Source organism: Megascapheus bottae, chromosome 4, assembly GCF_031878675.1.
Source record: "Megascapheus bottae isolate mThoBot1 chromosome 4, mThoBot2.hap1, whole genome shotgun sequence".
In the NCBI taxonomy this organism is placed as follows: domain Eukaryota; kingdom Metazoa; phylum Chordata; class Mammalia; order Rodentia; family Geomyidae; genus Megascapheus; species Megascapheus bottae.
Window position 1 is genome coordinate 82,733,096 of NC_143512.1, and position 12,038 is coordinate 82,745,133.

The 12,038-nt window shown below is 47.6% G+C and overlaps 1 protein-coding gene across 1 annotated transcript; it reads left to right on the plus strand.

Moving 5' to 3' along the window:
• Positions 1-2,123: 2,123 nt before the first annotated feature.
• Med10 (mediator complex subunit 10) lies at positions 2,124-9,384 on the plus strand. The gene is made up of 4 exons (XM_090332151.1): positions 2,124-2,324; positions 3,259-3,342; positions 6,588-6,690; positions 8,877-9,384. Exons 1-4 carry the CDS (start codon positions 2,203-2,205, stop codon positions 8,976-8,978), a joined length of 411 nt encoding a protein of 136 aa, XP_090188277.1. The 5' UTR covers positions 2,124-2,202; the 3' UTR covers positions 8,979-9,384.
• Positions 9,385-12,038: the final 2,654 nt, after the last annotated feature.

Here is a 12,038-nt window from a genome sequence, read left to right on the forward strand (position 1 = left end):
AGTGCCTTCTAAATGTTTTTAGTGGCTGTTCTTCATGAGGCGTGTAAAGTTCCTTTCTAATCTGTATTCTCCAAGGTCTCTCTTTTGTGAAAAAAATGAATATAATTGCATTTTTACCAAGTGTCTATTTTTTAAAAATCTAGTTGAGTTTTTTTGTTCTTTATTCTTTAATCGGTTTAATGATATGAGTAGATTTTAAAGACATTTAATCATTCATGGGAATCCTAGGAAACGCTTCAATGTGCCAAGTGACAAGTTGTGTTTTTTCTCAAGCGGGTTTCAAGTAGATCTCCCTTCTCACCAGCTCTTCCCAAGGCCTGACTTCATTTTCTTACCCTGTGGAGTGAGGCCGGCACGTGTCGGCCGCTGTGGGGTGGGCCTGGTGGTCCTCACTTGGGATTCTAACCGTGCTAGGGTGGGAGTCTGAAGGCCCCAGAAGGAACCCTTGCTTCTCAGCTGATTCTCAGCTGTGTGCTCCTGGCATCTGGCCCTCACGAGAAGAAGAAATCTCCAAATCCCATAGTCACACCTATCTGCAGGGGCACTGTGGTCCCCGCCCACAGGCCAGCCTTGCTGCAGGCTGGCCTCCACTATTGGTGCAATGCTGACTTGGCTAACACCACCAGCAGCCAAGGTGTGCTGGGAATGCCACACTCAACTCACATGGCAGGCTTGAGACTAAATGAGAAGTGGAGGTTATTATGAAGCTTTGCAGATGTCTGTTGTTCAGCACTCCAGGGCAGATGGTTCCGCTTGCTGATAGTTTAGAATCTGCTTTTGTAACGAAGATTGACCTGTATTTTCTTTGCACTGTGCTTAAGGAATGATTTTCATACTGTCCTTTCAAAACAAGTTGGGATGTGTTTCTTTCTTTTTTTTTATTTTAATGTTTAATTAAGAAAAGGAAAGCTGCCAAGTGTGCTGGCTAATTCTTGTAATCCTAACTACTCAGAGGGTGGAGATCGGGGGATTGCAGTTTGAGGCGAACTTGAGTGAGAAGTTCAGGGGACGCCTACCTCCATGGGCCCGTCCTCTCAGCTTTTCTGAGTACATCCAATAGTAGCCACTCATTTTAGGTCAGCCAGGGCAAGAAGATAAAGATACTGCCTGAGAAATAACTGACGTAAATGAGTTGAAGGCATGGCTCAGATGGTTGAACAACTGCCTAGTCCCTGCAAGGCTCGGAGCTCAGCACCCCATAAATTAAAAAAAAAAACAAACACGAGTGTAAGAAATTGTCAGGACTGGCCTGGAGGTTAGCCTAGTGGTAGAGTGCTTGCCTAGCATGCACGAGGACCCCGGGTTCAATCCCTTGGTATCACATACATAGAAGAAAAAAAAGCCAGAAGTGGTGCTGAGTCTCAAGTGGTAGAGCTCTGGTTTTGAGAAAGTCCAAGGACAGTGCTCAGGCCCTGAGTTCATGGCCCAGGACTGGAAAAAAAAAAAAAAAAAGAAATTGTCAGGGCTTATGGACTGCTTTTTTTTCCAGGATATATATATATGTATATGTATATATATATATACACACACATATATATACATATACATACATATATATATGTGTGTGTGTGTGTATTTATATTTTACCACGGGGTCAGTTTATGGGAAAGTTGGCAATCTGTTCTGATTTCCTGCTATAATCTCTTAATTTTGTGATTTTCTTAGGAAAATTAACTTTGGAAATTGTGACCATTCAAGTGAACACTGTGAAGGCGTCCTCTCCATCTGATGTTCTCTCTGCTTTCTGGCTCCTTCATGAGGAGACTTATCAAGGACATGTCTGTGTGATTTACCTTTTCAAGAGCTCTATGGTTTGCCCTTGCAGCTTCTTTTCATTTTAGTCAGTGTCAATCTTTACTGTCACTCCTTTCCCGGCCATTTTACCTGTGCAGACCCCACAGATCTGGCCATTTTAGGCTCACTCTCTGCTCCTGGCAGATGGCATTGCAGCATCCGGGCCCCACCGGGCCGAGGCCACGCCCCCGGCCTGCACAGGCCCCGCCCAGCACAGGACGCGATAGGACCACGCCCACGTCAGCGCGCTCGCCGGGTCCCGCCCACCAGCCCCGCCCCTCCACGGAGGCCCCGCCTCCGAAGGAAGCGGAAGTGGAGGCGCCAGGACGGAAGCAGGAAGTGGCTGCGGAGCGCCGGGCGGGAGCGGGCTGTGGCGGCGGCGGCGGCGGCGGGCCGGTGCTCCCGGCCATGGCGGAGAAGTTTGACCACCTGGAGGAGCACCTGGAGAAGTTCGTGGAGAACATCCGGCAGCTCGGCATCATCGTCAGCGACTTCCAGCCCAGCAGCCAGGCCGGCCTCAACCAGAAGCTGTGAGCGGGCGGGGGCTCGGGGGCGCTCGGGCCGCGGCGGGGGTGGGCCGGGGAGGGGGGGAGGCCGGAGGAGGCCACGGGGAGGTCGGGGGGGAGGCCGGGGGAGGCCGAGGGGGAGGCCACGGGGAGGTCGGGGAAGGGGGGGGTAGGCCGAGGGGGGGCCACGGGGAGGGGAGGGAAGGGGAGGAGGCCGGGGGAGGGGGAGGAGGCCGGGGGAGGCCACGGGGAGGGGGGAGGGGGAGAAGGCCGGGGGAGGCCACGGGAGGTCGGGGGGGAGGCCGGGGGAGGCCGAGGGGGAGGCCGGGGGTAGGGGGTGGGGAGAGGCCTCAGCGCAGGCTGAGCCGCCCTCCCTCAGCCCCCAGGGGGAGGCCGGTTGCCCAGGGTGTGCACTGCCCGGGCTGCCCCGCTGCCGGGGACCTGGCCGGGGGAGCGAGGGGCAGCGAGGGAGAGGCCGCCGAGAGTGTGTTAATTTTTGTTTAATGCCGCCTTGTATTCGAATGGCAGACACCCGGCAGTGGAGGAGAGGTCTATAGATGTGCGGGTGAATGCGGCGGGGTGACACAGGGGAGCAGGCAGAGAGAGACCGAGCCAGCTGGTGATCAGGGTGGGTCCCGAGGTGGAGGTCAGCCAGGGGGAGGGGGCCATCTGGAGCCCACTGAGACGGCCTCACTGGATTTGCTGGCCTTAGTTAGAGAAGGCCAGTATTGGCCCTCTGGTTCTTCCTCCACCCTGGCCATTGCTTGTTTGGAAGGAAAGTCAGCAGGTATCTGAGAGTGTTTCCTAAGTGAAAGGTGTCTCTGGAATCTGGCAGCTAAGCAGGAGGACCTGTGTAGCTGAGGGAGCATTTGTGTGAAGCTGGGTAAAAGAGAAGGTTCTGTGGATGGGTGTGTGGTCATGTGAGTTAACTGAATGCCCCCTTCTGTCATTCCTCCAGGAATTTTATTGTTACTGGTCTACAGGATATTGATAAATGCCGGCAGCAGCTTCATGATATTACCGTGCCTTTAGAAGTCTTTGAGTAAGTGTCATACTTGATGTAATTTTCAAAGAATTCCTGTACTGGGGCTTGAACTCAAGGCCTGGGTGCTGAACTTTAGCTTTATCACCCAAGGCTGGTGTTTTACCACTTGAACCATAGCTCTACTGCTGTTTTGGTGTCTAGTTGGAGATAAGTCTCAGAGCTTTTCCTACCCAGGCTGGCTTTGAACTTAGATCTTTAGATCTCAAATCTGATGACAGTCGTGACTCACCAGCTTCTGGCCTGAATCTCTTCAGTTGTAGTTTCAATGACTTTTTCAGTCATCAGTGTTTTGTGTGGGGGGGTGGGGTGCGATCATGGGGCTTTAACTTGGTCTGGGCGCGTCAGCTCAAGGCTCTACTCTTGAGCCAAGCCCCACTTCCCCTTTTCTAGGTTAATTGGAGATAAGAGTCTCAGGTCCTTTTGTGCCCTGGCTGGCCTTATACTTTGATCTCACTCCCCTTAGTAGCTAGAATTATAGGTGTGAGCGACCGTGCAGTGTGGTCCGGAGTCACCAGTGTTTTGAGTACTTGCTGTGTGGTAGGCATAGTAACAGGTGTCGTGGATTTGCCCACCCATGGCAAAAACATCCCACAGAAACTGACTGTACTCAAAAAAAACTCCTGTGTTACGATGTTGAAAAATACCACATTAAAATAAATGTATTTAATAAAGAGCTTATTAAATATATGAAAACATGGGCTTCTAGGTTCTGTGGCATTGAACATCCCACAATTTCTATCATTCCTGGAGAGGTCAAGTTGTGTGTAGGCTGTATTTTGAATTAAAAAAATTGTAGCCAGAAGCTACCTAGGAAGTAACCTGGCCTGGTGTTTGCTAAGTTGTCTGTGCAGTGCTTCTCTGGGAGATGGTATCTGCCACAGTGGGGAGAAAAAATGGTCTTACTCCAGGCACCTTTGGAAAACAGCCAGGGAGTCTTGTGCACCTGTCGCAGCAGTGGCCCGAAGACACCCACAGGGAATAAACTGCCTAGGTTTTATCACTGGCTGAGCCACAGCCCTGGTTCATGCCAGGGAGAACCGATGAGAGAAGCTCCAGTGGGCTTCTTAGCTGGCAGGTGTGAAGAAGAGCCCCAGGACCCGTGTCCTCTCAAGCTGGCTTGGAGCAACATCCCCAGAACTCGCACAGAGCATCCCCAGCAAACCTCGCACAGGGTTTCCTTGGGGGGTCTCCATCCCCTCAGGTTGGGCCTGTGGAGACGTCCCTGGGGTGGCAGTGTTCAGGGCCTGGGCTGCCTACCTGTCCCATGCCCTCGGCCTGTTCTCATCACCCTCAGGTGAGCATGAGGATCTGGTATGCAGGACACAGCTCTGGTTTCTCCGTGATGTCTGGGAGGGTGAGAGGTATCTTGCTTAGTGCCACTGCTGTCGCTATGAACACATGAGGTGCAGTTGGGAAAATGCCCCCGTCTCTTCAGGTCTGGTGGGGTGGCGGTGCGCGCGGTGTGGGTGGGGGGGTGGGGGGGTGGGGGGGAGGTATCTCAGGAAGTGGATGGTTTGTGAGCTCTGAGCAGGTCCTCAGGGGTCATTTGCCAAGTTGACCAGTGTTCAGGTGCTGTGAACCTAGTGCAGGAGGAATTTCCAGGATCCTCGTGGCCTTGTTAGTATCTATTTTCCAGTAGATTTGGACAGTCTGTAACAGATAAAAATAACTCCTCCAAGGGTACCCTGGGTTTGAATGTTGGCAGAGGCAGGATTCAGCTCTGGTTTAGAGAGCCCCGCTTGAGTGTAATGTCCTTGCTGCTGATAAGATGCTTGTTTATTTAGGACATGTGAAAATCCTTCAGCTTGTGTCTGCCAAGCCTACTGGTTGTTTCTTTTTCTTTGGAAGTAGATGGGATTTGTTTGAACTAATATTGTCTATTTTCTTTCATGACATCATTTTGGAACATCAAAAATGAAATGGAATTTCTAGAAATTGTTTTGCTGCCATAAAGGCTAGTTGTTGAGCTAGTAACCAACTCAGTATTGCTATTAACTAGGTGAGATTGAGTATTTTTCTACCCTCATTAAAAAATTAGACTTGGTCTGGCAGTGGGCTTCTATATCCCTTTTGGATGAATAACTTGGTTTTGCTGAGTGGTGTAGGTTTTATTTACTTATTTTTTTTCTTTGCCAGTCCTAGGCTTGTGCTCAGGGCATGAGCACTGTCCTTGGGTTTTCTCAAGGCTAGGGCTCTACCACTTGAGCCACAGCACCACTTCTGGCTTTTTTCTATGTATGTGGTACCAAGGAATTGAACCCGGGTCTTCTAAATCCTTCCCCCTTCCTGAAGTATTGTGACAGTTTATCAGGTGCTCTAAGGGGCAGCTGGTGTTTGACACTGTTCTGCCTGTAGCGTCTCCCCTTTCGTTTGTGGCCTTGGAAGCACCTCCACTCAGGGCTTCGTGAGCGATGAGTGGGACCTTGCGTGGAGGTCATGTCCTGGCTGGGCCCCCAAGCCAGTCACTCAGGACTGAGCCCCTGCAGCATAGTTAGTAAAGACTTCCCTTCCCTTACAGCCTTCCTGTGAGGATCTGAGAAGTAGTAACATTAAAGTATAGTGCTAAACAAATGTAAAGTGATACAGCTTATGAATATGTCCTGGGTTTATAATGCGTCATTACTAGATTTCCCGAGCTAGTATAAGGGATAGTACATCAGTAGAAAGGAGAAATTTTGGCTGGGAGTTTGGCCTAATGGTAGAATGTTTGCCTAGTGTTTAAGAAGACCTGGGTTTGATTCCTTAGTACCACGTATTTAGAGAAAGCCAGAAATGGCGCTGTGGCTCAAGTGGTATAGCGCTAGCCTTGAGAAAACCCAAGGGTAGTGCTCAGGCCCCAGGATTGGGGAGAGGGGGGAGAAGGAAAAAAAAAAAAAAGAAAGAAAATTTTGATTGGCTGGATACCAGGACTCCACATTCTGGTTTGTCTGACCATGTGAAGTTGTATGTAAAGAGAGTGTTTTGCTGTTTTTTTTTTTTTTGCCAGTCCTGGAGCTCAGGGCCTGAGCACTGCCCTTGGACTTTCTCAAGGCTAGCGCTCTACCACTTGAGCCTCAATACCACTTCCGGCTTTTCTCTATGAATGTGGTACTGAGGAATCAAGCCTGGGTCTTTGTGCATGCTAGGCAAGCACTCTACCACTAGGCCAAACTCCCAGTCCGTGTTTTGCTGTTTTATACGATAGTTACCAGAAAACGGAGAATAGTGTCAGCCCTATGTTAACGGACCTTTTCTGTTTCTAGATATATAGATCAAGGCAGAAACCCCCAGCTTTACACCAAAGAATGCCTAGAGAGGGCTCTGGCCAAACATGAGCAAGTTAAAGGCAAGATTGACACAATGAAGGTAAGACTCTCAGAAAGAAGAGATTTTTAGAAAAATGTGGCCAGCAGACATAGTTATTCTTTCCCAGGTGACATAAGTATTTCCTCTAACTATAAGGTATTCTTAGTTCTCCCTGGCCAACCAGTCATTTTCCAGTTAAGTCTGTCGTATATCTTGAGTTTGTTGTTTGGTGTGGAGATGATTCTGTTGTGCTTCAGTATTGATTCTGACTGGCAGAGAGGCCTTTCCTGTGTCCATGGTTCTTTGATTTACAGGATTCTTGAATGCTTATTTTCTGGTCTTTCTCCAGTAGTTATCTCTAGTGTCTGACCTCCAAACACCTTACCGTTTATTACTAGCGCACAGCGCTCTACTGGGAACTTGGTTCTCTTTGCCTTATAGATGTAGACAGCTTTGTCTTAAACATGAAATATGTAACTTTTTCTTAATTCAGTTGATTAAAATGTGGTTTAAATTGCTGTTTTTCAAGGCCTTCCTTGTGTGGCCTTTATGGTTGTGCTGTGGTGTGCTGCAAGACCCCTGCTTACCTGCTTGCTCTGTCTCTGCAGCTTGGGGCTCTCCCCCTTGTATTTCTACAGTGCCTGCCCTCTCTCCTGGTTTCATTTCATTAGAGGCATGTTGGCCTGCAGCCAAGTGTACTGATTGAGACGCCCATTTTTCTCCTCTTTGTGCCTGTCAGCTATCACCTCCAGCTCTGTCAAGCTGCAGTGGCACTGGGTCCTGTCCATCCCCCACCTGCATTGGTCAGGGAGAATTCTCCTGGCACTTGGAGCGCTCTGGCCAAGCAGGAGGAGTGAAGAAGGGGCTCTGCCCAGAGATCAGTTTGTCTGGGCGCAGGGCTTCCTGGGGCCTGTCCGTGAGAGGACATGGGTGGCAACTAGGGACTCCTGATAGTGGGGTTTTGTCCTGGCTGTTAGTGTGGAGCACACAGCCTCGCCTCTGCTGTCAGTTGGGGTCGAGGACGCCAGAGGTGTGGTGGGCCGATGGCCTTTCAGCTGCTGCCTCGAGGGGCGGAGGGGCGGAGGTCATCTGTGGACGCAGTGGCTGCTTGTGGGATTGAGCCCCATCTGTTAGACTGGTGCAGGAGCTCAGTGCCAAGGGACACTGCTGCGGCCGTTCTTCCCTCCTCCCTGGAGTCTGTTGTCAGTCAGCGATCCCCAGCAGTCTTGTGTCGCAGATCCCCTGTGGACCACTATGTAAGCCTTATCAAACTTGTCTTAGGCAGTGGCATTGTTGAGGTCTGGACTCCTATTGGAAACGTGTTTCCAGGTGGGGTCCCTGTGTTTATTCCCCTGTGCCCTTTTTATGACTGCTTATGAGGTTGAGCAAGGTCCTGGGAAACTGTGGGGTGCCAGCAGTTATTGCCTTTGGGTGAGTGGCAATACTGGAGTTTGCACTCCTCACCTGTCTCTTGATTTCCAGACAGGTACTGTACCACTTGAGCCATATTGCCAGTCCTTTTTGCTTTAGTTTAGTTAGTTTGGCTTGCACTGACCTGGACCACAGCCATCCTTTACGCGGCCTGCACAACACATGGCAGCATTATTGGTTAAGGTGGAGTGTCAGTTACTTGTACATCAAACCATCCTTTCATTCTCTCTTGCCAGTACCTAGGATTACAACAATGAGCCACTATGCTTGACTTAACTGGTTTTACAGTAAGGGTAAAACAAATGCGAAGCTAATAAGTAGGCTTAAGAAAGCCATGGCATTTGTGGTAACATGTATCTCTATGTGCTCTGAAAGCTTTTCATAGAGCTGCTTGCATATAGGTGAATTTGATGTGGTTTCAATGAATAATGGCTCAATTAATATTACTTGAAATTCTGGTTTCATGTGCTGTGTGCAAAGCCATTTCGGATGGACTGTGTGGCTGGGTGACTGTATGACCTTCTGCAAACAGTGCTTTTCTTGTTCTGTGAGCAGGATGGAAGGGGCTGTGAGCAGGGCAGAAGTGTGCCTGTGACAGGGTGGCAAACAGTTTTGTGATTGCTTCTCGGATTGCATTCCTGGGAAGAAAAGAGTCAGATACACAGAATGGTGGCTTGAATTGAGAGGCCAGGGTGCTGGGGCTGGTGAGAGTTTGAGAGGACTCTGAGGTGTGGGTGGGTGGGTGGGTGTGGGTTGTCTTTAACCTGGATGGTGGGACCTAAATGCCATTTTTTCTGTTATTATTTTTTTAATAGAAATTTAAAAGCCTGTTGATTCAAGAACTCTCTAAAGTGTTCCCGGAAGACATGGCTAAATATCGGAGCATCCGGGGAGAGGATCACCCCCCTCCTAACTGAAGACCCTGGAGTCCTCTGCGAATTGCTAGGGCTGAGCCAGAGGAAGGGACTGTGAGAGTCCTGTGGGCTCCGCCTCCTGCCCCTGAGGACCCGTCCCTATTGGCATTCTGCGATGGTAGGCTGGGGGAGCAGGGTGGCTGTGCCCAGCCATCTGTAGCCTCCGGTGTTCTAAGTTCTTGGGGTGATTCCTGTCGTTCTCTCAGTGGCAGAATGGCAGGAAGCAGTCTTGGAGGTAGTAAATATGGTTATACTGTACTTGGTATTTTTCTTTTTATGTTCGCTTTCTTGTTATCAGAAAACTAAAAAGTTGGTTTTATATCTTCCATTTTCCAGCATAGTATATGAAGAATGTGTAACTTCGGATTTCAATCTGACTTGTATATATAATAAAGTGTTTAAGAATTTATGTGGCTCATTCCATGTAATTATTCTTTTAATGTATTTATAAGGTAGTAACCGCATACCTTGTAAACAGTTAATACTTCCCTAAAATGTTGCTGACAACATTTTCCATGTGGGCGGCAGGAACAGCTAACACAGAATTCAGAGCTCTGTAGCCACTTCTCTTCAGGAAAGAGGAGCGCTGAAGAAGGCAGAAGCGTGGGCCCTGCTGAGAACGTGTGTGCTGGTCCCAGGTGGGGCTGCGGCAGCTTCCAGGTTACTCCTGTTAGCCTGGGTATGGAGCCCTGACTGGAGTGCTGGCATCTCAGGGCTGACCTGTGCAGCCCTGGGGTCCCTGTTGAGTCTCAAGGCTTTAGGATGTTCGTACACTCACTCTCAGTATCCAAATACTGACTGCTTAGATCACGTGTCAGCTAGGCGGATAGTCTTTGTCATATCCACAATAGGAAACAAAGGCAGCAGTGGCTGAAGTCCGTTGATTCCTCTTGATGGAGGGTAGATGATGGTTAGAAGGAGTCAAGTGCTGCATTAACACAGGAAGATCATCATGTAGTATGAATTATAAAATACGCTTGCTCAAGTGTTGTATATTGGAGTGAGCTTCTCCAAGGCATTCTCCGTCCACTGGGGAGAACATGGAGCCTTGTGCTCCTCTCAGGGCCTGTCCTGGACAGCTCTCTCCCTTTGTCTCCTAAGCAACACTCCCCTGGGCCATTCACATCCGGCTCCTCAGGGTGCATTTCTTATCTCTGGGCTTGGGCCTCCTCATCTAACTCAGGGTTTCCATTACATTTTGGGGCCAAGTGCATAACACTCAACCCATACCTGAGCCCTGAGTATACCCATCCATCCATAACTGAACATCTTGTTTCCATGTGGCTATTCTAGAAGCCTCAAAATAGACTTACTGAAACTACTGTCTGTCTGTAGAGGCCCTGTCTGCCTCCCATTGCTTTGTGTTGTCCTGCCCTTTCTTATGCCCCCACTCTCTGTCTTCCATTGACTTGCATGCCCTGGCCTTCTTAAGTCCCTTTACTTCTGTTGTTGGACTTAAGCCATCAAGTTTAAGTCTCTTGCTTTTCTTCACTTAGTGTATGGTAACTGTATAAAGAAGTTTCACTGTGGTATTCACTGGCTCTAATACTTATTTCCTTTTACCCTCTGGTAAAGTAGTGGGTCTCATTGTTCTGTTTCTGTACACATGTATAGACTTCAATCATTCACCTCCCCATTACCCTTCCTCACCCTTCCTCTTCCCTCCCTTTCCTGCTTTAGCTCCCTCAATCCTTTCAGGTCCAGCTTCAATAGATGAAAGAAAACACAGTTTGTATTTTTTTTTTTTTTGAGGCTTGCTGTTATTTCACTTAATGATATCCAGTGTCATGAATTATCCTGTAAATAATATAATTCATCTTTATGGTTGAATAAAGACACTATATAGTATACATTTTCTTTGTCGGTTTTGGGCACCTTGGCAGAATTCACATTTTGGCAGTTGCAAAGTCTTGTTACACACGTGTGCTGCAGGGCTCTACTGTGTGCTTCTTTCCATTCAGATACACACACGAGTGGTACTGCTGGATCAGTAGAATGGTAGATAATGGTTCTTTTTTAAGGATTCTCTGTACTGATTTCCTTAGTGGCTGCCCCGTTACATTCTCACCAACAGTGTGTGAGCAATTTCTTTTCTTTTTCTTTTTCTTTTTTGGTTGGAGAATTTTTATTGACAATAAGAAGAGAAATGGCACAGTAGTGGTGAGGAAATAAGAGGTCTAGTTTTATTTTTTTTAAAGAAATTTGTCTTTTTGTTTTTGTTTTCCCCCCTTCCCTTTCTTATTTCAAATAAACAAATAAACGTATATATAGTATACCAGACAACAAGGTAAGATACTGTAAAAACATGAGAAGAGGTATCAATGTTTGTGAAGTAATGCACCTTCTATCTGGCAAATATAACTAACCCTTCTATTAATTACAATAAAAATTTAAAAAGAAATATGTCCGTATTATCTTTGCATATAATATATGGAAGATTACCAATGGAAGGCCTGACTCAGCCCGAGATAACGTAAGAGTTCATGTGAGACCAATTCGATAGACAGATTTCACCTATATACCAAAGGCCCAGAAAAAGTGGGCTTTGCTCACACAGTTATCCAATCATTTCGTCAAGTGTTTGCTTAGCACTTAAAACTTCATTCTTTTTTTATATATTTTTTATTGTAATTAATAGAAGGGTTACACTATATTCAGATAGAAGGTGCATTACTTCACAAACATTGATACACTTTCTCATGTGTTGGTCCCCATTTCCCTCCCCCTACCCCGACCCTCATCTTGTTTTCCCTCTTTCCCTATCAATTTCAAATAACCAAATACACATATATACAATATATCAGATAACAAGGTGAAATACTGTAACAATATGTGATAACCAAGGGACAGCAAAAGAGATGAGAGAGAACAGTACATTAAGGACAACAATCACTCATATGGCTTTTGTTTCTATATCCTGGAGGTTCTTTAATTTAGCATCATACTATATGGCCTTAGGTATCTATGTTTTGTTCTATTCTATGGTAAATCTCTGTTAGGAGAGATTATGACAAATGAGGGAAACTATGTTCCTTTGAGTCTGGCTTATTTCACTTAAGATTT